The sequence below is a fragment of the Cyprinus carpio genome, chromosome A2 (genome assembly GCF_018340385.1).
Source record: "Cyprinus carpio isolate SPL01 chromosome A2, ASM1834038v1, whole genome shotgun sequence".
NCBI lineage: Eukaryota > Metazoa > Chordata > Actinopteri > Cypriniformes > Cyprinidae > Cyprinus > Cyprinus carpio.
Genome location: NC_056573.1, coordinates 18,178,008 through 18,205,649, shown reverse-complemented (window position 1 = coordinate 18,205,649; position 27,642 = coordinate 18,178,008). Strand labels below are relative to the sequence as shown.

At 34.4% G+C, this 27,642-nt stretch overlaps 1 protein-coding gene and 3 gene segments (V, D, J or C); all 4 read left to right on the top strand.

Annotated features, from left to right (window-relative positions):
• The first annotated feature begins 5,188 nt into the window (after nt 1–5,188).
• LOC109104464 lies at nt 5,189–9,851 on the top strand. The gene is made up of 5 exons (XM_042767960.1): nt 5,189–5,259; nt 5,578–5,885; nt 8,515–8,579; nt 9,147–9,187; nt 9,424–9,851. Exons 1-5 carry the CDS (start codon nt 5,220–5,222, stop codon nt 9,849–9,851), a joined length of 882 nt encoding a protein of 293 aa, XP_042623894.1. The 5' UTR covers nt 5,189–5,219.
• Nucleotides 9,852–11,245: 1,394 nt separating this feature from the next.
• Nucleotides 11,246–13,540, top strand: LOC122147038. The segment is given in 3 exon segments: nt 11,246–11,377; nt 11,568–11,891; nt 13,431–13,540. Coding segments are annotated over 3 exon segments (507 nt in total).
• Nucleotides 13,541–19,031: 5,491 nt separating this feature from the next.
• LOC109107071 lies at nt 19,032–20,023 on the top strand. The segment is given in 3 exon segments: nt 19,032–19,303; nt 19,378–19,555; nt 19,643–20,023. Coding segments are annotated over 2 exon segments (357 nt in total).
• Nucleotides 20,024–23,606: 3,583 nt separating this feature from the next.
• On the top strand, nt 23,607–24,403 carry LOC109107062. The segment is given in 2 exon segments: nt 23,607–23,721; nt 23,831–24,403. Coding segments are annotated over 2 exon segments (354 nt in total).
• The last annotated feature ends 3,239 nt before the right edge of the window (nt 24,404–27,642 follow it).

The following is a 27,642-nucleotide window of genomic DNA, read 5'->3' as shown; positions in this document are numbered from 1 at the left end:
CGGTTCAGCTCCTGAATTTCTTGAGCTCATCCTTGATGGCACAACAAGCACCAAAAAGTCTGAAGTAGATCCAAGACTCTCAGTTAAACTCATTAAACGAGAACAAAAGCATGTGGATCTGGAGATCTCCTCTGCTGCTGTATCAGATCTGATCTGTACTACTGTAATTTCTGAGGCCCACAGTCACAGCAAACATTTGGGTTCCCTACAAAAACCTTTAACCAGTGAGAGTGACAGAGAGCAAGAATAGGGCTGATGCAGTGTATAAAATTGGTATTATGGTTTTCAGAGAGCATGCTGTCTTTCACTTTGCATGCACTCCACTTTTTCCAAGTAATTTAATAGGTTCTATATGCTATAAAAAGTGTAAAATGATAATCACAATGTGCAGGCACATTTCTACCACAGGACTGCAGTGTTGTCAAATGTTTTTGAGAAAATGCACACATGGATCTTTTTTTCCCATGCATTGGGGTTATGTTTAATATGTAAGGTTGTATGTAGTTTATTTGATTGTAAACAATTTATAACAATACATACATACACATATTACATTATGTCTATAAATCTCAGAAAGACCGAAAAGATGACATTGTTTACTATCAATGTAGAAGAACATTTGATGAAGAAGAACATTTTACGGATGGACAGACAGAGAGACAGATAGATAGATAGATCATTTGTGATCAGTTGAATAGTTTTTATCAAAAGCAAACAGCATCATGTGACAGCGAGCAGGAAGTACCTGGGTGTCTTTAAGAGTTTCATTGTCTCATACACCGTGCAGAACATCGAAGGGCTCAAAAAAGAACTGAGCAGATCTTGTTATTACAGGAATAGGTACATTAATACCTGAGTAAATGATGAAACAGTGGAGCCTCAAAATCCTTACTGAAATAATTGTAGTCATTTTTACTGTTTGCGCACTGTGTCTTGTTTGAAATGTGTTTGGTTTATATTCTACTTTTTTGTTAACAGGTTTGGTGTCTGGGGACAGTATTGAGCCAGATAAAGAGAAAAATGTTATCACACAAGAAAGAGAAACTGTCAAGCTGAGCTGCTCATTTAGTACAACCAGCAATACCATTCGGCTTTACTGGTACAGACAGAATCTACATGGAGAACCTTTGTTTTTAGTGTATAAAGGTGCTTGATCATGGAGTACTGCACACACCTCTGATGATCGGTTTCAGTCGACTACATCAGATACATCCACTGAACTCACTATTACTGATGTACGTCTATCAGATTCAGCTCTCTATTATTGTGCTCTAAGAGTAGGAGCCCAGTGATATAAAACATGAAGAATGTTATACAAAAACCTGAATCTCTTTTCACTTTGAAAATATCTATTGAAAACCACAATCAAAACCACAATCTATCCAGCCCAAAATGTAAAAAATATGTGGTAACACCTGTGTGCAGAAGGCATACAATTAAACCAGAAACATTTAAAAGAAGCATAAAAAATTCAGTTATAATGTTTAATTAGTTTCCTGCATGTTAAGGGATTGAAATGAGTATGTTTTTTATATGTTTTTTTATTATTTTAATTATTGTTTTTCATTTTAACCTTTAGAGTCAAACTTTTGACTATGTACAGTAAATGTTGAAAATAGTGTAGCTACAAAAAAGATTCAAAGTCAAACGGAAAAACTGCAACATGTTTTTTTTTTTTTTGTTCTAATGGAAGCTATGTAATTGCACAATGTGGTCACACTGTAGCAGAATTGTATCCTATTATACATGCAAGCTCCTCCTACAAGTGTTTTACCTTTGCAAACAGAGTCACACACACAGTGATATCAAAACTCAGACTGGCTCATGTTCATCATCATCATATTTCACTAATACTGCCTTTACAGTTTTTATATGCTTTATGTAAACCATGTTAATCTGGCTGAGGAATTTGCTTCTATTTGCTGCCGTTCTAGGTAAAGCAATTTTGCTTTTAATTTGAATTATTCCTTATATCAGAGTATACTTGAAAACTGATTTATTTAATTTTTTTATATTTCCTGACAGAGTGCAATACACAAGACTCTGTCAATCAGTCAACAAGAGTTCAAACGGCTTCTGAACATGAGATGGTTAAACTTCACTGCACTTACAGTACCAGTGATTCATACCCTTATCTTTACTGGTACCAACATAAAACCAACGGATTCCCAGTTTACATGCTCCGTAAACTCTCGACTGGATCAAGCAGCAGTGAAAAAGAATTTGAAGAAAGATTTCATGCTGATCTCAACAAATCCTCAAGCTCAGTTTCTCTGTCAATCCAGGATCTGCGTGTGTCTGACTCTGCTGTTTACTACTGTGCTCTGCAGCCCACAGTGACTGAAACACATAAACATCCTGACAAGAACTAAGAGCTCTCAAATGTGCAGTTGTTGACATACTTTCCCTAAATATACATAATCTATGTGATTTATTTAAATAAATAAATAAATAATGTTCTACTGTTCCTTGAAGGCATCACGGTGACATCAGTAAACATCCTGTATTTACAATGGTACCTCACATTATATAACTATAAAGTGCTGCTCACTGCTAAAGCAAAAATATTTGTTATGATATTCATACTGTAGATAATATTTCCACTTTCCACAAACACTCCAGCAGCAGGAGAAGCAGATTCACACTGATGTTGACAGTTTGAGATGATGATGAGTGAAATAGTTTCACTGAACAACCATTTTTGCCATCGTCTCTGCAAACATGTTACTTTTTACCTGGATAATAGTCCAACTTTGCATGGGTAAGATGTTACTTTTTACCTGGATAATAGTCCAACTTTGCATGGGTAAGAGATCATTCCGGTATTATTTCAGTCAAAATAAATACATAAAATACAGAAATACAGAAAAGGATTGCAAAACCATGAAAGCGTGCGCACAGGATTTGTGGGTACGGATTAAAAAACCGATGGTATGGGGTGACTTCTCGGGCTCTGGTTTAAATCCATGGGCACCTTTTGTTTTAGGGAACAATTTAAGAATTTGTGAGTACGGTTTTAAACTGAACGGATTGAAAATGTTGCCTGTTTTGTAACTTCAGTACTCGGGCTCTGTAAATACAACCTTTTGCTTTAGAAAAAAACTGTTTTTAAATCTCTCCAGTTTTGTAATCGTACCAGTATTGACTGTGCAAACAGTATCTCAAAGCAAGTTGTAACTGAATATTCAAACAAATCTGAGCCTGAACTTCTCCTGTATTTAAAAGCTACAAAAGAAATCAAATGTGTGGATCTGATCATCTTCTCTGCTGCTGTATTAGACTTTGCTCTATACTGTGCTCTGGAGAAGAGTCAAAGGAAACACCACAATCATAGGCGGAGTTTCACTTTTATGCGTGGGGGTAATATAAAATTAAATGGATTAAATTTAAATGAATTAAAATTAAAATGAATTAAAATGTTAAATATATGAAAAATAATGTGTTTTTCCAACAACCTAGTATCGGAGTTTAAAAGAGCATAATAGGACCCAATTAATAGTGGGGTTCAAGCATGTTTTTTAGTGAAAAATGGTTTCCAAAGTAACTTTAAGAAGTTTTAAACATCATCCACAAGGGGTCAGCCTTGCTATCTCTATGTATGAGTGTATCATGTGACATGATACAAACCGTTAAAGAAGAGCACTATGGGATAAACAGAGCTTTTGAGAGCACAGTTGAGTGAATGTTTGTTCACAGATCAACTATGTTTAGATGGGCTTTGGTTTCCCTGTGTTTCACAGTATATTATGATGGTAAGCACATCTGTATAGGCCTGCTTAATAAGAAAATGGTTTACATACATTCAGGTCAATACATTTTTTAAATATACTTTCCTAATAATTTGTGTTAATGACTTACTTTTTTCTGTCTATTTTTCCAGTGTCCTCAGGGCAGGACAGGGTTGAACAGTCTTCAGGAGAAATGACTGAAAGTGAAGGAGCTCAAGTTATTTTAATGTGTAATTATACTACTACTGCTACAACTCCATACCACTTCTGGTACAAACAGCTACCAAACAGATCACCAACATTCATTCTGAATCAATACACCACTGAGCCTGATTTTACAAAGCAATTTTCTGCAACACTGGACTCTACATCAAGAAAATTTCCACTGAAGATCAAGGATGTGCGTGTGTCTGACTCTGCTGTGTACTACTGTGCTCTGAGGCCCACAGTGACTGTAACACATTCAGCACTCATACAAAAACTTTTATGGCCCACTTAAAGTCTGTATGCACAGAACGCTGCATAAAGCACCATAGCATTGGAATGGTATCAGTGACAGCAACAGTCTTTTTAGTTCTATTTAACACATTTTAACCAAGTTAAAATCCATTTCACAATTCCACAAATTAGAACTGTAGTGCTGTAAACTACTCGTGTATTGCTTTCATATTCTTTCACTTATTCACTGCAGTTACACTGAGAGGTAGGATGAGTCTGTGGAGATTTGAAAAAGATTTGCCTCTAACAGTGCAAACATTATAATTCTTTGTGCTCTGATTCTACTATTGTTGTTAAAAAGTAAGTGGCATTAACTGATATTTGGATTTTAGGTATTTACATGAAAAAATAATTAAGCCAGGGATTATCTGATTTTTGGCTTTTTGGTATTTACATGAAAAATAATTATGTTTGGGTTATATTTGTCTTAAATCTTTAATGGGGCAGAAAATTTCCAGTTGTGCAGTGCAAACCTGCATGATCAAGGTGCCTTATAATATGGAGCAGAAGACAATGACAGTCTGTTTCAGGAGAAATGTCACTCTGAAATGTTAACAAAATTAATTCTTGTGACAATCATGGATGTGTGTGTGTGTGTCTGACTCTGCTGTGTACTACTGTGATATGCAACTTGTTTTGTAATGTGATATGAAATGATTGTGAAAAACAGACTTCTGTTGAAATGACAATAAATTAATTAAGTGAATTGGAATTTTTAATATTTAGTGCTTATGAATTTTAGTTTTTATTTTACATAAGGTCTATGTGCCATAAAATGCTCTTCATAATATTCTGTGAACCTGCACAAGCAGATCTCACATTTATTTAGTCTAAATGTAATGTTTGGTTTAAAATATGTGTAGATATGAGTGGGGTTTTTGTTGACATCAGACTGGAAGAGGAGGAGTTTGGCACATAGATCTGAGATGATCTTGTTACATTTTCTAGACTGTCACAAAGCTCAGTCCTGCTGTAGTGACACACACATGCACAATGATACTTCCTTCAGTCATTTTGCTTTGGGCCTTGACATGTAAGTGCTTTTGTGTATGTTTTGCATGCATTTGCATTTCTAACTTGAGAATAGGCCTATATAAAATATTTTGTCAAATGATTTTCACACCTTACATGCATAATTAACTTTTTCACTGAAAATAGAAACTTATTACATCTTTAAATAATGTATTTTTTTCTGCTACTACAATTTAAAATCTAATTTTACAATGACAATGCAACATTAATATTTTATAGCTAAAACTAGCATCGCTTTTTGTATGTATTGTACAATTTAAAATCACTGTAATAAATCCATTTAATCACTAATCAAAAATTAAAAGTTTTTTTTTTTCAGGTGTGAGTTTTGGAGATGAAATCACACCAGACAGCACTGAGAAATCTGCTGCAGTGGGTTCAACTCTTACTTTATCCTGCAGTTATTCCTCTGCACAGTCGCTTCAATGGTACCGTCAGTATCCCGGATCAGCTCCTCAATTTCTTGTGCTTATAATGGAGAGCGTGAAAGAGAATAAGACATCTGATGTAGATCCCAGGTTCTCTACTATGCTCAGAAAAGAAAAACAAGCTACAAAAGAGATCAACCGTGTGTATCTGATGATCTCCTCTGCTGCAGTATCAGACTCTGCTCTGTATTACTGTGCTCTGAGGCCCACAGTCACAGGAAACACAAGAACACTGTACAAAAACCTGACATGTGAAAAAGCATAACTATACCTTCTACAAATCAAACTAAATAGACTAGAGCAGCCTCATCACCTGGGAAAAAAGCAAATGCATCCAAATTAATATGTTCTATATAGTATGAATGTGTGTAGTATGAATGTAATCTGGATGTACTACATTCTCCATGTTGTCATTGCCACGCGACCTACTAGCGTCAGTTTCGTTGTGTCTCTGCCATTCATAAATCCTCTCCAGTGGCCTCATGGGATAGTAAAGTGTCCATCGTTTGCACACTTTAGAATCACACCAGAAGTAGTAAAGCATCAGGGTATTTTTTGCCTACTCTTTGTACTTTTGTACTGTGAATTCAGACATACTTCATTTGTCACATACTGTCTTTCACCTACTATATAATAGGGAAGTACTGTATGTGATTTCAGATGCAGCCAATGTTTATCAATTTCCAACTTCATCCACAAGGGGTCAGCATTGTTCTCTTCATTTATAGATATAACATGTGACATGATACAACCCTTTAAATAAGAGCTCTTTAAGAGTTGTTTAGAGCAGAGCAGATTTGAGGGGATTTGTTTTTTCTTTTATCTCACAGAACAACTATGTTTAGATGGGGTTTGATTTATCTGTGTTTCATTGCACATTATTATGGTTAGAACATTTTTCTGTTTCTGTATACTTTAAAAGAAAAGGCTTTACTTACATTCAGGTTACTAAATGTTCAAGTCCAGTTATAATATTTTTTTTGTTTTTTTTTTTTTTTTGGTCTGTTTTTCCAGTGTCTTTGGGACAAGACAGATTTGAACAATCTTCAAGAGAAATCCCTGCAAATGAAGGACCTCAAGTTATTTTAGTTTGTAACTGTACTACTTCTACAATTCCATATCTTTTCTGGTACAAACAGTTACCAAACAGATCACCAACATTCATCCTGAATCAATACACGACTGATCCTAACTTTAAGAGATTTTCAGCAACACTGGACTCCACATCAAGAACATTTCTACTGAGGAACGATAATGTGTGTATACATGCGTATAATGAAAAAGAAAAAAAAAAAACCTCTTTAGTTTATTGCTGTGCAAAGTACATTTAATCTATTGATCACTATACATTTTAGTTTTACATAAGGTCTGTGCAGTATACACAGACAATACACAATACTGTACTAGGTTCACAAGAATTTTAACGCTATTTTTAAGAAATCTTCAATCACAAAATATAGTCTTTTATTCCACTGAAAGGCAAAAAAAAAGGTGCATTTTGAAATGTTTTTACTAATCATCTGATAATGAATGTCACTTCAGTTCTACTTGCTGTGTATGAATTTCCACATGCAGGTAAAGTTAGAACAATATCCAAACACTGTAAAAGGCTTTATCAAAAACTCAACTGACTTGCTTCTCTCTTGTGTTATTTCACATGAATATTTTCAGATCTTATAACTGTGCATGATCTGCGCATTAGCTTCTAACTTCTGACTGAAGCTTTGTGACCTAACTGAACTCCTTTCCACAAACTGAACATAAAAATGTAGGCTATATATATATAAGTAAATTTGAATGCTCTGACAAAACTGCTATTACTACTACTACTGCTACACAAGCACACTCTCTCACACACACACACACATACAATGTATGTACTACATTCTTCTTGTCACTTGACCTATCAGTGTCAGTTGAGTATACACACAAGTACACTTATTCTTCCTAATATTTCCAGGAGTTAATAAGAGCCAAAGCATTTACATTGAAAGGAGGTTCTTCTACACTTTATAATCAACATTTAAGTATTAAATAAGAGCAGTTTACAATTCACTACAACTGAAAACAAATGCTACTATCACACTTAAATGGAAAATATACCTGTACATCCCAGGTGTCTGATCATGTGATTAAAGCTGTTATTTATCACAGAGAAAGTATGTGACTGAAATACACTTAACAATCAAACAAAACCCTAGAATTTTGGAAATTTGTATCTGTACATCAAGCACATAAGGCACAATCTCATCTCACAACTTTGAATCAATGTAAATCTGACTTGTGTAAAACTAAATTTTCTATTCCCTACTGTACATTAAGGGTATGGAAGATTTAACTACATTCTTGTCTCTTTGCACACATACATATGTATAGAATGTTAATGTCTTAGATATAATGATACATGTTGAAGTGTCAATCGTGTAAAAGTATTAATAACTTAAATGAAGGCATTAGAAACTGTAAAATCTCATAGTGAGTGTTTGCTATAGGAATAATGAATGGAAAAATGACTTACAGTAATATCCTGAAGAGGGAAGTGTAGACACACCTAAAATCATATTTTCATTTACTAAAGTAAACTCTCCACCCCTGCTATGAACCATCCCATTTCTTCCTGACACAACTGACTGAATGATTTATCTTTTTCTACTGTTTTAGTCAACACATTAAAAATGATAACTCAAATGTTGTTCAGTGTATTCATTTATGCAACTGTTTTTCATGGTAAGGAATTTGTGGGAGAATTTGTAATTTGTAAATGGTTTAATACCCTTATAGTTACAATTTTTACAGTTTTATCATAACATGTTTTCATGTTTTTACAGAGTGTCATGGAGAAGACAGTGTTGATCAGCCAGAGAAACACATTGCTGAAGTTGAAGGAAAATCAGTAACGTTAAAATGCAAATATAAAACAGCTTTATCACAACCAGAACTTTTCTGGTACATCCAGAGAGCAAATGACTTTCCTAAATACATCCTGTGGAGAAACAAAATTGGAACAAAAGATAATAATGCTCAGTTTCAGGAGAGATTTCACTCTGAAGTGTCATCAGATTCAGTTCCACTGACAATCAAGAATCTGCGAGTGTCTGACTCTGCTGTGTACTACTGTGCTCTGAGGCCCACAGTGACTGAAACACACTCAACACTCACACAAAAACAGAGCAAGTGCTCAATTTTATGACAAGGTGCAAATCCACATGCTATTTACTTCCGTCCCACAACTATAACATGCATATAATAAAATTTTTTAAAAAAAATCTAATAATTTAGTTAGTGCTGTGCAAAGTGAATTCCATCAAATTTATGAGATCTAAAGTATTAATAAAGTATGAGGAATAATGTAGTTCATATTCTGTTTGTTGTGTTCTGAGGACTGACAGAGTTAGTAAGTAACAACAAAAGTTTACAATAAGATATGAATAGTAATCAAATGACTCGGTGTTTGAAACAGATCTGATCTGCTCTGCTCTCTCAAAGAGCTCTCTGGAAGAGGTGGGGTTTAAAGCACTGACACCTGATGTGATCTTCTTTAACTTCATGTTTGTTAGAGAGAGAATAAGAAACACACACAATGAGTCTCTATTCTGTCATTCTGCTTTCTGCCTTTCATGCATTTGCATGTGCAAATCAGTACTTGAGCAACTAATTTCTTCTCAAAATTAAGTATAAAGTGTTTTCCGTTATGTTATATATTGCATTAAATAAAAAGATTTGATCTATTTTTGCAGATGCAGCGTATGGAAATGAAATCAAACCAACCAAAACAGAGGTGTTTGCTGATAAGGGTTTAAGTGTTAAATTATCCTGCAGTTATTCATCTGCATATACTCTTCACTGGTATCGTCAGTATCCCAAATCAGCTCCTGAATTCATTGTGCTTGTCTCAGATGGTGCAAAAGAAGCTAAGGAGTCTTATGTAGATTCCAGATTCACTGCCAAAGTCACCACAGACAAAGGAAACCATGTGGATCTGGAGATCTCCTCTGCATCTATAACAGACTCTGCTTTGTACTACTGCGCTCTGGAGCCCACAGTGACAGGAAACACAAGAACACTGTACAAAAACCTGACACACAGCATTATATCTGCATCACACATATCCAACCCCCATATCTGCTACAGTATAGTTAACACGAGGGATCACCCCTCTATTTAGCAAAAACAGTATTATAGATTGTCATTCACAACAAAAAAAGATATAACAAAGGGTGACACAAAGATTTGGTTAAAAGATGCTTCCTGGTATTCATAATGTTTTATAAAGCAACCATGTTGAAAGAGATGATAAAATCATATTTAGATGCATTTGCTTTTTCCCAGGTGATAAGGCAGGAGGGGTTTATGTGGTTTACTAAACCTGACAGAGACTGTGTCATGTAAACTGAGAATGTAAGCACACATATGATGATACGCCATTTAATTATTCTAAACAAATGTCCATGGGTATATCCAGTGAGCAAATAACTGTATAACATACAGAGGGATAAGTATGGTGGGGATCAAGCATTTGTTCAAAAACACTATTTATACCAATCCTACTTTTATAAAAGAAATAGTGCAAGGTTTACAAAATAATGTTTATCAATTTCCAACTTCGTCCACAAGGGGTCAGCATTGCTCTCTTCATTTATAGGTATAACGTGTGAGATGACACAAACCTTTAAAGAAGAGCTCTGTAAGATGAGCAGAGTTTTTGAGAGCAGAGTTGAGCACATTTCCACTCTTTTACCTCCTGTAACAATTATGTTTAGATGGGCTTTGCTTTATCTGTGTTTCATAGCACATTATTATGGTATGCACATTTTTTTCCGTTTCTGTATACTTTAAAAGAAAAGGCTTTACTTACATTCAAGCGCCTAAATGATTATTATTCATGTTAATGACTTCCTTTATTTTGGTTTATTTTTCCAGTTTGCTGCGGGCAAGACATGGTTAAACAGCCTTCAGGAGAAATGACTGAAAGTGAAGGAGCTCAAGTTATTTTAATGTGTAATTATACTTCTACAAATCCGGATCTCTTCTGGTACAAACAGCTACCAAACAGATCACCAACATTCATTCTCAATCAATACACCACTGAACCTGGTTTTAAGAGATTTTCTGCAACACTGGACTCTACATCAAGAATGTTTCCACTGACAATCAAGAATCTGCATGTGTCTGACTCTGCTGTGTACTACTGTGCTCTGAGGCCCACAGTGACTGAAACACACTCAACACTCACACAAAAACAGAGGAAGTGTTCAATTTTATGTTAAGGTGCAAATCCACATGCTATTTACTTCTGTCCCACAACTATAACATGCATATAGTAAGAATAAAAAAAATCAATTTATTTAGTTTACTGTGCAAAGTAAATATGATCAACTTTATAAGATCTAAAATATTATAACAACCAAAGTATGAGGAATAATGTAGTTCATATTCTGTTTGTTGTGTTCTAAGGACTGACAGAGTTAGTAAGTAACAACAAGAGGTTGCGATAGGATATGAATAGTAATCAAATGACTCGGTATGAAACAGATCTGATCTGATCTGCTCTCTCAAAGAGCTCTCTGGAAGAGGTGGGGTTTAAAGCACTGATCCCTGATGTGATCTTCTTTAACTCCATGTCTGTTAGAGAGAGCATAAGAACACACACAATGATTCTCCATTCTGTCATTCTGCTTTCTGCCTTTGCATGTAAGTGTTGAAGTGTTTTGTGTTTTACAACCCAATACTCTGAGCTCAGAGAATAGCTAATTTCTTCTTAATATTAAGTATAAAGTGTTTTTCTTCATGTAGTATACTGAATTCTATAATGATACATCCAAATTGAATATAAATTTGATTTAAACACCTGTTCTGTAAAAGATTTTATCTACTTTTGCAGATGCAGCGTATGGAAATGAAATCAAACCAAACAAAACAGAGGAGTTTGCTGAAGAGGGTTCAAGTGTTAAATTATCCTGCAGTTATTCATCTGCATATTATCTTCACTGGTATCGTCAGTATCCCGGATCAGCTCCTGAGTTCATTGTGCTCATCTCAGACAATGCAAAAGAAGCTAAGGAGTCTTATGTAGATTCCAGATTCATGACCAAAGTTAGTAAAGGCAAAGAAAACCATGTGGATCTGGAGATCTCCTCTGCATCTATATCAGACTCTGCTCTGTACTACTGCGCTCTGACGCCCACAGTGACAGGAAAAGAAAGATGTATGTAAAAATGACTGATTTATTTGATTGTGTATGACACATATCCAGCCCCCTATATACTATAGTTAACACAAGGGAACACTTCTCTATTCAGCAAAAACAGTATTACAGATTGTCATTCACAACATAAAAAGATATATATAAAAAAGGTGACACAAAAGGATTTGGTTAAAAGATGCTTCTCCAAATATTCATGTTTTATAAAGCAACCATGTTCAAAGAGGTGATAAAATCATATTTATATTCATTTGCGTTTTCCCCGGTGGTGAAGAAAGAGGAGTTTATATATGAAAGTATTTTGCTGAACCTGATAGAGACTGTGTCATAAGATCATTTAAGCTGAGACTGTAAGCACACATACAATAATGAATTGTTCAGGGTTTGCAAAATAACATCATGCTTATCAATTTCAAACTTCCACTTCATCCACAAGGGGCCAGCATTGCTCTCTTCATTTATAGAATATCACGTGACATGATACAAACACTTAAAAAAGATGTTGAAAAAGCAGAGTTGAGTGATTTTTCTGTTCTTTTACCTCGTAGATCAACTATGTTTAGATGGGCTTTGATTTCTATGTGCTTCATGGAACATTATGAGGGTAAGCACATTTTTGTTTCTGCATACTTGAGCAGAAAAAGGGTTACCTAAATATAGGTTACTAAGTGTTAACACTTACTTTCCTAATAATTCAAGTAAATTATTTATGTTTCTGTCTATTTTTCCCCAGTGTCTTAGGGACAGGACAGGGTTGAACAGTCTTCAGGAGAAATCACTGCGAGTGAAAGAGATCAAGTTATTGTAAGATGTAATTATTTTACCACTGGTATAAATATTTACATTTTCTGGTACAAACAGCTACCAAACAAATCACCAACATTCATTCTGAAGCAATATACCACTGAGCCTGATTTCAAGAGATTTTCTGCAACACTGAACTCCACATCAAGAACATTTCAACTGATGATCAAAAACCTACATGTATCTGACTCTGATGTACTACTGTACTCTGAGGCCCACAGTGACCGAAACACACTCAACAGTCACACAAAAACAGAGGAAGTGCTCAGTTATATGATGAGGTGCAAATCCACATGATACTGATGCACATGCACACTCTTAACTACTAATTTATATATATATATATATATATATATATATATATATATATATATATATATATATATATATATATATATATATATATATATATAAAACCACTAGGCCACGACTTCCACTATATATAATATGTTGAATTATAAGTGGTCTTTAATTGTTAACAAAGGCTGGAAGTGAAATATTTAAATGTGCATAATTATTAAGCAGGCTTTATAGATAGATGTAGCCCTATACATACTGTATAATATTTTGTCAGAAATAATTTTATCATCTTAAATGCTACATGAGCTGTTTTTTCACTGAAAATGTTAACATTTATATATAGATTAATTGTATGTATACAATTTCAAATCAATGATCACTTGAATCAATTTCAAACACTATTTGAAAATTAAAAGTTGTTCTTTTGCTAATGTCCAGGTGTGAGTTTTGGAGATGAAATCACACCAGACAGCACTGAGGAATCTGCAGCAGTGGGTTCAACTGTTACTTTATCCTGCAGTTATTCCTCTGCAGAATCACTTCAATAATACCATCAGTATCCCGGATCAGCTTCTCAATTTCTTGTGCTCATAATAGAGAGTGTGAAAGAGACTAAGACATCCGATGTATTCCCTACTAAGCTCAGAAAAGAAAAACAAGCTACAAAAGAGATCAAATGTGTTGATCTGGTGATCTCCTCAGCAACTCTGAAAAAATCTGCTCTGTATTACTGACGTCCACACGCTGACAGGAAACAAGTACACTGTACAAAAAACTGACACGTGAAAAAGCATAACTGTACCTTCTACAAATCAGGCTAAACAGACTAGATCACAAAATCAGACTTTAGTTCACAAAGACACATGGTTAAAGACAAAATGTTATAAATACAAACAAACAAACAAACAATAAATAAATAAATACATATATTAAAAAAGCGAGGAGGAAATAAAAAGTCAGATTTTTTAGGGGGATAGGAAACTACTACGGAATTAAACTTCATTGTACAGAATCATTAGCTCCTAATTTTTATTTAATAAATAACATATGCCATTTACAGATCTGCTTCTCTACATCTTTAATTAATTTACCCAAATGAGCATCGTCACCAACAGAGAGCAGGAAGATCCAGATTGATTGTATGACTCAGTTCCTGCAGAAAGTCAGAGCGTCACAACCCAGAGAACAAAAGAGCATTAACAGAACGGATCTGACTTAGTAAACATGAGCAGCATGATAGATGTCTTATTACCGAAAATGCTGTGGATTTAATCAAATTTTTAGTTGATGGTGTATAAATGATTCATTAACTCAGTTCAGTCAATTTATCTTATAAAAGTGATTTTTAATTCTAATTAACATACAGTAAATATTTTGTAGAAACTGAACTAAAAAATGATTGACAATGACAAAATTTTAATTTTTAGGTGGACACAATCATAATAATTTTAGAGAATATGATCAAAAGTAATAGCCTAATGATAGTATGTTTCTAATAGAAACAAATGAATAATGAAGGGTAGCATTGTCCATTTCAGTACATTCTAGAATTGGAAGGGTCTTTTAAACTATGAGTTCATTTACTCAAAGCATTGTTAACTTTTTGGGGGCTGCAGAAATCTGATGAAGCAAATCATCAAAGTAGATAAAGATGCAAATTAAAGATGCAAATGCACGACATAATTTCATAAGAGCAGGAAGTTTTTGAGTGCCAAAGACCAACTAGCAGAGTCAATTAAAACTTTGACCTGCACTGAAAATCCTAACAACCCAACATGTAATTTTTCAACATGAAAAACACCTGAGTTTGGTTTCAATTATCTCCTATGGTAAGCAACCACATATTTTTAAACACCAAAGAGAGAGAGAGAGAGAGAGAGAGAGAGAGAGAGAGAGAGAGAGCACAATGAAAAACTAATGATTATTACTCTTTTCTTCACAGCACAGGACTTTTTTAAGAATGATCATCAATCATACTTAATTATCTGTTTTAAGTTACTTAATATACAAATTCTAAATAGTTAAATCTATTTTCCAGTGTATTTGTATTTTACTTCAAAATCATCTGCTAAATAAATAAATGTATAATTTCTTGTGGTTGCAAAGCTTTCCTTTAAGCAGTCGCAGAGCCAAAACTTGAGAAGCAGTAGACAGCATCATCACACAGAAAGCAGGAAGTTTCAGTGTGTTTGAGTGTGAAACTGTAGAGACTTACAGTAACACAGATCTACAGCTCAGAGCACAGAGAACATTAACACACACCTGATCTGACTGTCAACATGGAAAAACATCTGCTCATGATTTTAATTATAATTTCAGGTACAATTTGTCTCTTTTAATAATTACAGGATAGTTTTGTGTTACTTGACTATTATTAATGTTTGTTTGTTTTAGGTGTGATGACTGCAGACCAGATTAGTCCAAAAGAAACTAGTGTCATAAAGAAGGAAGATGAGATTGTAACCCTCAGCTGCTCATATGATACAAGCAGCAGATATGTTAGACTTTATTGGTACAGACAGTATCCTAATGGAGAACCTCAGTATTTAATGTTTATGAGTTTGTGTTCATCAGCTGTTAGTAGGAAACACACTGGTAGTTGCTTTGATTCTAGTTTTTAGTAGACATCCACTGAACTCACTATTACTGGTGTAACTCTATCAGATTCAGCTCTCTATTACTGTGCTCTAAGAGCTGGAGCCCAGTGATACAAAGTCTATGTGAAGCCGTTCAAAAACTCTAATTCATTTTTCCTTTTGATATCAAGTCACATCAAACCCACAATCTAAGATTCACACAATTTAATTACACTTGTGGAAACACCTGTGTGTGCTTACTTAAAAGGGTGATGAAAAGGAAACTCAGTATTTCCTGAATTACAGTTGTGCATCACAACTCTCTTTATGAAAGTTTTCCACTCCAAGTCAAATTCCTCATGCAGTGCAAGCATGTCCAGTAAATGTAATTTTATAATTGTATTCATTTATTCTGACATCAATTACACTGTTTGTGAATTTTGTCAGAATATATTATTTAATTTAAATAGTTTATTAAATTAAGTAGTCATTTAAATTTCAGCTCAACAAAATCTATTTAAACTCACCACAAGAAGGCATCATTCCTCAAATTCTTATATGAGGCTGAACCTCATGAAGAATCTGAAACTATACAGTAAATTGACTATACAGTAAGAAGAAGAAACACTTCTGTTAAAATATTCTCCCTTATTAACTTAAAGCGACATTGACAAAATGGTTGGCAACATGAGGAGAGTAAATGATGACAGAAATTTTCATTTTTGGGTGAACTATCCCCTTAAAACAAATCCAAATTTCAGAAATAACTGAAATACACAATCTACCAAGCAAAGTAATTGTATTTCACTACCTTCATGAAGCATTTGTTTAGGGCTATATTTGTATTGTGACGGGGGGATGGGGGATCCCCCCCCCCCTCTGGTCTATGTGCCCCTGCCTCTGCTGAATAACTTTTATGGGGCATCAAAACCCGCTCTGACATCCCGATCTGAATAAAATGATTCGCGATCCGCGATCCGATTTGGAAACAGTGAATCATTTTGCGACGCAGTGAGCAAACGTTTAACTGATTCGGAGTTTCAAAAAGCTCCGTTGTGTTCTTTGCTCGCTTTCTCTATGTAATTTGTTGTTTGAATAACCGTTGACATTAAATCATTACAATTAATAGGCCTAACGTAGGCTTCCCCCCTCTGTTTTTTTTTTCACAAATCGCACCCTGGCTATATGTGACAAAATTGATATGCTCAAGTAACTGTATTCAATATTTTTTATTTTATCTGTATTATTAATCTGCAATTTTTATGCATATATAATCGAGGAATGAGAGAAAACTGAAATATAATAAATTTAATGTTAAATATTATACAACACTATGACACTTAAATGTCAAAATAAATCAAATTCTTTCAGGCAAGCAGTGTATTTAGATACCGTGGTATAGTCAGTCATCTCCTCCAGATGTTTGTAAATATGTATAGTGTAACTCCAGGTGTCTGATCATGTGATTAGAGCTGTTATATACCACAGCGAAACCAAGTGACAGAAACACACTTAACATTACAAAACTACTGGAAGTTCTATCTGTACATCAAGTACATTAAGCAAAAATGCATCTGTCACATCTTTGAATAAATGTAAATCTGACTTGTGTGGAACTAAATTTTCTATAGCATATAGCATAACACACTATGATCAAGGATGATTTAACTATATTCCTGTCACTCGTACATATGAAAAGAATGTAAATGTGTTACACCGGACAATCATACATGTTTAAGTGACAAAAGTGTAAAATTATTGATAAAGTAAATGATGACATTAGAAACATTTGCTATGTTGTTTTGTAACTGTGATAAGGGATGAAAGGAATTAAAAATATTTTTACGATATTATCCTGAAGAGGGCAGTGTAGAAACACCATTTCTTTTTTATCTGTTTCAACTCTCCTCCTTTGCAGTGATATGTTAATGAAACTGAATGATTATTGTTTTCTACTGTTACAATCAACACATAAAAAAAAAAGATAACTCAAGAGGTTGTTTAAATTATTAATTTTTGCATCAGTTTATCATGGTAAGTGTCAGAAACTGTAATTTCCTAATTATTTCAAATAATTTTCTACAATGTTTTTTTTTTTCAGTTTTATCATAACATGTTTTCATGTTTTTACAGAGTGTCATGAAGAAGACAGTGTTGATCAGCCAAATAAAAACATTACTGGATTTGAAGAAAGATCAGTAACATTACAATGCAAATATAAAGCAACTTAATCAGAACCCATCTAAAGTATATTTTTTGACATCTTGCAGCATGTTAAAATTGTTTTGAATATATAACATAATATTCCTTAATAATTGTTCAAAAATTAGGCTTTATTAATCAAAACTGTGGACCTGTAAATCATACTCTGTATCAAAAGGAATAAAAGTTGTTGGAGTTTTACTGCTTCTAGTGTTCATTTCAACTGGAAACTGCAGCTCTCCAGTAGCTACGTTTTTTTTTTTTTTTTTTTTTTTAGTTTAGCAGAAATGTATTTAGAGGCATGTATTTCGAATGAGCCTATGTTGTCCACAAGGGGTCAGCATTGATCTCTTCATTTTTAGGTATACCATGTGACATGATACAAACCTTTAAAGAAGAGCTCTGTGAGATGAGTGGAGTTAGAGCAGAGTTGAGTGAATTTTCTGTTCTTTTACCTCGTAGAACAACTATGTTTAGTTGGGCTTTGATTTCTCTGTGTTTCATAGCACATTATGAGGGTAAGCACGTTTTTTTTTCTTTTTCTGCATACTTTAACAAAAAAATAATTACTAACATTCAGGTTACTAAATGTTTACACTTATGTTCCTAATAATTCAAGTTAATGATTAATTTTTTCTGTCTATTTTTCCAGTGTCTTCGGGTCAGGACAGGGTTGAACAGTTTTATAGAGAAATGACTACAAGTGAAGGAGATCAAGTAATTGTATGGTGTAATTATACCACCACAGATACAAACCCATATCTCTTCTGGTACCAACAGCTACCAAACAAATCACCAACATTCATTCTGAATAAATTTACTTTTGGTGATGGAAATACTGAGCCTGATTTTAAGAAAAAATTTTCTGCAACACTGGATTCAACATCAAGAACAGTTCCACTGATGATCAAGGATGTGCGTGTGTCTGACTCTGCTGTGTACTATTGTGCTCTGCAGCCCACTGTGACAGAAAACACAAAAACACTGTACAAAAACTTGACATGTGAAAAAGCATAACTATACCTGCTACAAATTAGACTAAACAGACTGGCCGAAGAACATACCAAACAAGAGAATCACATTCGCAAATTGCAAATTGAGACAGTGAATTTATTCCTTAAGACTTTAATAATTTTCTACAAACCCATGATTAAATTGATTATATGTACTGTGAAAGGTACATTTCACAATGTAATTGCTACCAACATTTATGAAAAAAATCTGCATGGAGGAAAGAAACAGAATGGATAATTTTTGGGGATGAGGAAACTACTACTAAGAAAAAAAAATCATTGTCATTTTGTAATGCTTTTTGGTAACCATAAGATGGCAATATTCACCACATATTCATATTATTAAGCCTCATTACAGGATCATTAGCTCCTCCTTTTCTATTTACTTGTTTAAAAAACAGATCTCTCATTCACATATGTGTTTCTCTCCCTCTTTCATTAATGTACTATACAACAAAAATGATACTGTGATACTGATTGAAGGATAAGATCTGTGTCACAATATTTGCAGTTGTTTTTGGTGAGATTAATTTTTGGTTTTGTTTTTTGTTGTTGTTGTTTTGTTTTTTTTCTAAATTGTAAATTGCCAAACAGCATAATCTTCAGAGAGCAAGAAGTTCCTGAGTGACTGTAGGACTCAGATCCTGATTTCCTGGAGAAACTCAGAGCATCACAATCATCACAACCCAGAGAACAGAAGAGCAACAACAGAACAGATCTAACTTAGTAAACATGGACAGACACTTGGTACTGATTTTAATCATGACTTCAGGTAAAATACTTTTGTGCTGAGGGAAATAGATATAATACGACTTAACCAAAATTAGTTTTAAATTGTACACAAATGTTATGTTTGCAGGTGCAATGGCAGCTGACCAGATTGGGCCAAATAAGGGTGCAAATGTCATCAGTACAGAAGGAGAGTCTGTGAGATTGAGTTGCTCATATGATACAAGCAGCAGCTATGTTAGACTTTACTGGTACAGACAGTATCTTAATAAAGAACCTCAGTATTTAATGTGGAAAGATTCTGCGTCATGGGGTGCTACTGGAACCCCTGCTGATCCTCGGTTTCAGATGACTACATCAGAAACATCCACTGAACTCACCATTACTAGTGTAACTCTGTCGGATTCGGCTCTCTATTACTGTGCTCTAAGAGCTGGAGCCCAGTGATACAAAGTCTATGTGAAGCCGTACAAAAACTCAATTTCATTTTTCTCTTTGAAAATGAACCACATCAAAACCACAATGTTATACATAGACACTAATAAATTATGTGGAAACACCTGTATATGACTGATGATAAAAAATTTTTTCCAGATATGTAATGTTTAATAAGAGGTGGCAAGAAAAATGAAAAGAAAAAAAAAGTGAAATGCACAACAGAAGATACACAAGTTTGTGTAAGCACTTCATGACACACATGAACTTACAAATTACATATGTGTTATTAGACGTGCTGGTATTCGTTAAAGCGATATATCACGGTAATGAATATGCATGATATTGTTATCGTGGGCACTTCTAAATACTGTGAATAATTATATATTACAAATTATTCAGAATCTGGAATGCATTTTAAGACACATGTGCGCTCTGATGTAAACAAGCATGCATGAGAAGCACATTGGGGAACAAGTGAGAGACACGCTGAATAAAAGCACAGTCACTCTCTGACAGCAGATGGTGCTAAACTGCAGAAAATGCAGCCTGGAAACCCCATAAATAAAGCAGCTGCGCTACTTTCTAAAAAGTATTTAAATAGATTTAAATAGCCATTCAGATTTGTGTATTTGCTATGCTGTTCATCACAGCACCAAATACTTAAATATTTAAACTTAACAGGCTATTTATTTTCAAACATTTTTTAAATTTTAATCTGGACTACAACATGCCCTAGATATTGTTTGAAAGTGTTTTGATTCTTTATTGTTCGTTCACACTTTACATTAGGGCTTCATTAGTTAACATTAGTTAACATAAACTGCCAATGAAGAATTCTTCTGAACATTCATTAATCTTAGGTATTCCAATATTTAATAACACGTTGTTAAAATCGAAAGTTGTAACTGTGTTATTTAATGAGCTAACATGAACGAAGACTTGTATTTTTTAACAAAGATTAATAACTTCTGTAGCAAATGTAGCTATTGCTCATTGTGCTCATGTATTAACTAAGGTTAACTAATGAGGTCTTATTGTAAAGTGGTCCCTATTGGTTTTTTATAGTTCTTTTGCACTTTAATCTGTGTAAAACTTTTAACTTTATATATTTTTTTCTGTATTGCTTTATTGCATTTAAATGTTCAGTTATTTTTGTTATAAGAAAAAAGTTATTAAATCTGTTATACTGTATTATGACCACTTTTTTGAAACTAAATTTCAATACCGTGGTAATACCGTATACCGTGATAAAAGCATTAGAAATTAATCCCAACATGAAAATCTGATACCGGCAGATCCCTATGTGTAATGCAGGTCATCTCAGCTAATGGCATCATCATGATATTTACAATTGTTTTTATTTTAAAGATTATTATTATTATTATTTTTATTTTTTTATTTTTTTCTAATTAACAGGATATTTTGATGTTAATTTAATGACCCTCAGGCCATTCAAGATGTAGGTTCATTAAATGCAAGTCAGCGGCTGCCCGTCTTTGATAAAAAAGAAAAAAGCATATCAAAGAAAACAAAATTAATACCCGTGGCTCCCGTGACGATATATTGAGATCATATTAATTGAAACAATTGGCCTGTGCAAGAACCTTAGCTTTAGTCTCAGTAATTCGCAAACAAATCATTCTTTTGAACCGGTTCTTTTCAGAGAATTAGTTGAACCAGTTTATTAAATCGGACTAATTCAGGGCTCAAGCTCCTTTAACAGTACACATTGAACTGAGAGAACAGTTTCGACTTGGACCGAAGACCAATGAGCTGGTGACATGTGCATATACGTGAACCAAAGACTTAAACAAAGGGCCGAAATTATAAGGACAATATTATTCACTTCATATGCATTAGACATGTAAAAGTCAAAACATCAACATTTCACATCGAGTGTTTTAATTATATAATTGTACATATGTTACATCATTGCATGATCAATTAAGGTAAATGTGTAAATCATTGATCGTTTTGCTTCAGAAGACCTCAATATATCGTCAGGACTCAACTATTAATTTTGTGTTTATATGATTTTATCAACTCTCCTAAGCCTGATCCTTTATTTTACATCAGCTGTCATGCAGGTGTTATGCAGTAGAAGGCGGAATGCACCTTCAAGTAGTTTTGCCAACCATCATTAAAAGGAATAGAAGATGCTCAAATGTTTTTGATTCGATTAATGCCATTTGCAATGCTTTATTGGGATTGTAGGTCTTTCCCTCACTAAGTACACAGTTTTGTATCTTTTTTTTATTTTTCATCTGATAATCATCATCATTTTCATTGAGTTTTTGACTTTAAAGTGGTCATATGATGCTGCTAAAAAGAAGATTCTTTTGTGTATTTGGTGTAATGAAATGTGTTTATGCGGTTTAAGGTAAAAAGAGGTTTAAGGCACATTATTTTCAGTATTTAGATCAGGGGTCTCAAACTCAATTCCTGGAGGGCCGGAGCCATGCAGAGTATAGATTCAACCCTAATTAAACACACCTGATCTAAACTACTAAACTACATGGTATTTGTGTTGGAGCAGGGTTGGAACAAAACTCTGCAGGGCTCCGGCCCTCCAGGAATTGAGTTTGACACCCCTGATTTAGATCTACTTGAAGACTTGAAATATCAAGGGAAGGGCAGCACAGAGAAAACACAGAGCTACAGGAAAGACAGAGACACATTCATGAGAACATGCATGTTAAAAATATTAATTTCTTTATCTTAACAATGGAATTTGTGACATTATGCATTTCTTCACAACACAGTACTTTGGTAAGAAACATCACCATTTCCACTTTATTATGATTTTTTATTTACTCAACATATGTAAATTATAAATTGTTACATTTATTTTCCAGTGTGCTGGGGGCAAGACAGAGTTAAACAGCCTTTAGGAGAAATGACTGCAAAACAAGGAGATCCAGTTACTCTACAGTGTAATTATACCACAACTACAAATGCATATCTCTTTTGAAGATATGAAACACACTAAACACCCATAAAATAACATGAAACAGATCATTTGTGTTCATAGAGTCAAAAAGTGTGCTTACCTCTGGATCAGCATCCATCATCTGAGGTCAATTAGTGGAATCACAGAAAGGTGTGAACAATTTTAACACTTCTAAAGTTGATCAATTACATGAGTCTCAAACCATCACAACAAAAAAAAAAAAAAAAAAATTATGAGCCTATGCAGTGGGGACCTGAATTTGGAATTCAAATTTAAATCTGGAAATGTATTACATTTAAAAACATTTACAAAAAAAAATAAAAAATTAAGACAAAATAACTAAGAAATATTTAAGATTCATAACTATTTTTAGGTCACTAATCAATCTTTAGACATTGGCCTTGTTAGCTATTATCAATATACATCTTTTCTGTTTAATTCTGCTCTTATATTTCTGCTCTAGATCAGTAATATTCTGCCATGTCAAATTTTTGCATCAAAGCATTATTAATATTATTGGCTTATTAATCATTCAGGTTTGTAGATTTTGTTAGTCAAAATCATCTGCTAAAGTAATAAATATATGTATGATTTCTTGCCGTTGCAAAAGTTGTAGAATGCAAACTCGTGCAAAAAACATGAGAAGCTGAAGATGGTCTCATCACACAGAAAGCAGGAAGTTCCAGTGTGTTTAAGTGTGAAACTGCAGAGGCTCACAGTAACACACATCTACAGCTCAGAGCACAGAGAACATTAACACACACCTGATCTGACCGTCAACATGGAAAAACACCTGCTTCTCATTTTAATTCTGACTTCAGGTACAATATGACTCTTTTATTTTCATTTTATTACAGTGGTATTAATGAGATAACTTGAGATAATTTTGTGTAACTTGAATGACAAATGACTTTTATTTGTTTGATTTAGGTGTGATGACTGCAGACCAGATTAGACCAAATAAAAATGCTGTTGTCATAAAGGAAGATGAGACTGTGTCCCTCAGCTGCTCATATGACACAAGCAGCAGTTATGTTAGACTTTATTGGTACAGACAGTATCCTAATGAAGAGCTTAGCTATTTAATATACAAGGCTGCAAGGTCGAGTGGTGGAGATGGGAGCCCCTCTGATCCTCGCTTCCAGTCAGCTACATCACACACATCCACTGAATTTACTATTAGGAGTGTAACTCTGTCAGATTCAGCTCTCTATTATTGTGCTCTAAGAGTCGGGGCCCAGTGATACAAAGTCAATGTGAAGCTGTACAAAAACTCTAATAATTATTTTCCTTTAATGTCAAGCCACATCAAACCCACAATCTAGAATTCTCAGAATATAAGGTGGAAACACCTGTGTGTGCTTACTGAAAGGGTAATGAAAAGGAAACATGATGTCCTAGAATACTTCAGAAATTAAAGTACATCACAACCATTTTAAAAGATCTGACTAAATATTACATCATCATTTAATATCTCCTCGGCAAAGTCTCTTGTATGAAGTCTACCGGAGTCTCTTAAAGTTTTCCACTCAAAGCCAAATTATTCATACAATGCAAACTTACATTTCCAATAAAAGTCATTTTACTTCTTATTTATTCTGATTTTCAATTGATTCAATTCGACTGATTCTGACATTAGTTGCACTGTTTATGCAACTGGTACAAATGCATTTTTTTCAGCTCAACAAAATACATTCAAACTCACCACAAGGAGGCATCATTCCTCAAATTCTTATATAAAGCTGAACCTTGTGAAGAATCTAAAACTACAAAGAGAAACAGAGACTACAGTAAGATTAAAAGAGTTCTGGAAAATTGTTAAAATATTCTTCCTTTTTTACTTTTAAGTGAGAATGGCAAAATTGGTGATTATTACACTTTTCTTCACAGCACATTATTTTGGTAAGAAAATTATTTAATCATTTCCACTTTACTACTATATCTGTATGAGATACTCAATGTAAGCACATGAATAATGGCTACATCTATTTTCCAGAGTGCTGGGGACAAGACAAAGTCGAACAACTTTCAAGAGAAATGACTGCAAATGAAGCAGCTCAAATTATGTTACTGTGCAATTACTCTACCAGCAGTTATAATTCATATCATTACTGGTACAAACAACTAGAAAATAAATCACCAACATTCATTCTGAGTGAATTTACACTTGGTAAAGGAACTACTGAGGATGAATTTAAAGAGAGATTTTCTGCAACACTGAACTCCACATCAAGAACAGTTCCACTGGTGATCAAGAATCTGCGTGTGTCTGACTCTGCTGTGTACTACTGCGCTCTGAGGCCCACAGTGACTGAAGCACACTCAACACTCACACAAAAACACTGAGATCTACCACAAACCACTCCTGTCATCATAATATATTCACAAACACCACATAAAATCTATAACCATGATCTTAAAGGGACAGTTCACCAAAACACTAAGATTCTGCCATTATTTACTCACCCTCATGTTGTCCTACATACAAGACTTTATTTCTTCTGTAGGATGAGACAATATAATAACAACAGAAGAAGCAAAGTATTAACTGCCTTCATGTTGCATTAAATAAATTACATAGGGTTTGTTATACCTTATTTTGTTTTATATGTATTAGTAATATGCACTTGTACATAGTTAAAAAATTAGATAATACTAAAATGCCATATTCTTTCAAAGTAAAAGCAAAACAATACTATGAGCCTTCAGCGTCAAAATGAATAACAAACTCTTCAATCAAGATATCTGTATAGTCAGACTCCTCCTCCAGCTGTTTGTAAATGCATTCAGTGTAACTTTAGCAAAGAGAGACTGAAGCAACAAAGGGGTTAGAACTGCTCTTCTTAAAGCTTAAAGTGTCATGGCAGAGCATTGAAGTTGATTTGTCGGTGTAACTAAATAATGTTGCTATGCAGGACGTTTAACAAAGACACTGTTTAATCAGCCAAATAAGACAAAAACTGCAAACGCAGAAAAAGCAGGTCACCCTGAGCTGATTTTGAAGAGAGATTTGATGCCCAATTGAACTCAAATTCAGGTTTTAGGTTAATTAACCTTTAATGAATAAGTTTACATTTACTTTAAAAGTCTAAATAAAAAAAAATTAGTAATAATTAATAAGGATGTTCACATGAGTTAAACTGATAAGTATATCATTATATTTACATTATGAAACCAGCACTTCATCGCAACTTCTAGGTTCGTCAACCATAACACCTTCTAGGACAGCCAGGAACCTTGTAGTTGTGATTGATGATCAGCTAAGCTTCACAGACCATATTACTATAATGGCTCGGTCCTGCAGATTTGCATTATACAATACTAGCAAGACCTTCCTATCAGACCAGGCCACAAAACTTGACCAAGATCTTGTTCTCTTCAGACTGGACTATTGTAATGCTCTCTTAAGCAGGCCTTCCGGCATGTACTATCAAGCCTCTGCAACTGATCCAGAATGCTGCAGCAAGAGTGATCTTCAATGAGCCGAAGAGAGCGCACGTCATACCTCTCTTCATCAGTTTGCACTGGCTGCTGATAGCCGCTCGCATCAAATTCAAGGCACTGATGTTTGCCTACAAGACAACCACTGGCTCTGCACCAAAGTACCTAAACTCGATAGTTCAGACTTATGTGCCCTCCAGAAGCTTCCATTAGAATCCGTTCTGCAAGTGAACGACGCCTCGTGATACCATCCCAGATAGGCATGAAATCATTCTCACAGACCTTTACCTGGACTGTTCCAAGCTGGTGGAACGACCTGCCTACCTCAATCCAAGCAGCTGATACTTTGGCCATCTTCAAAAAAATCTTTTTCGCCAGCACTTGACTAGCTAATGCTAACATTCTCTTCTATTTGTCTCTTTTTCTGAAAAAAAAAAAAAAAAAAACTGGTCTGCGTACTGTGCTAGACTAACTGAGACTTGTTAGAACACTTGTATACTGTTGCCTATGGAGTCAATATAATATCACATATATATATACGCAAAAAAATAAAGTTTTGCAAAAGAAAATAAAGTTTTGCAAACGAAAATTAAAGTATTGAGGAAAATAATTTTGCTTTTTGCAAACAAAAATAAAGAATTGCAAAACATAAATGGTACCCACCTATGCGCGCGAAAGCAATGATTTTGCAATACATATTTTCCATGGTCATATCTACAATTTTATTTGCAACACTGATTTTATTTGCGCGTCAGTCTAGTTTTGAGCTTGCGCTGCAGTTTTTCCTGTGCGCTTCATTTTTCTGCGCGTCTCGCTTTGTGGCGCTGTTTTGACGTGGGGGGTGGAGTCAAGGGGCAGGGGCGTGTACAACATGCCTCCCTGGAAGTGACGTCATCGGCCCGAGACGCAGCTCACTGATCCAGGTACTGTCATGATGAGCAGATGCATGCAAGTGGATCGCTTCCTTTTTATTCACTAGCATTAAAACATGCATGGTTTCGTTTTATTTACTTTATTAACAAATGTATATGTGTATTAGCAGCGTTTGCTCAAGTTAAAGAAGTTGTAACCATGCACATCTGTTGTTTATTTCTCTCGATGTGCACTCTTTTACTGGCATAAAGTCTGGCTTGACGTTGGACGTTCGATATTCGCAAATCTAGGGACCGTCTCTAAAGTTACATGCGAAACTACTATACACTTCTCTAACGTCAATAGCATGCAAGGAGAATGACTAACAGTCATGAAAACAACTGTTAACTGCTCATCCAGGTGTCAACTATAATGGACACCTTTTATAT

Excerpts from the sequence above, each read along its gene's own strand:
- LOC109104464 (XM_042767960.1), top strand. The coding sequence starts at position 5,220 with ATGATACTTCCTTCAGTCATTTTGCTTTGGGCCTTGACAT. Across the intron at positions 5,260-5,577 it reads TTTGCTTTGGGCCTTGACAT|GTGTGAGTTTTGGAGATGAA; the intron begins GTAAGTGCTTTT and ends TTTTTTTTTCAG. Across the intron at positions 8,580-9,146 it reads CTGAAGTTGAAGGAAAATCA|ATCTGATCTGCTCTGCTCTC; the intron begins GTAACGTTAAAA and ends TGTTTGAAACAG.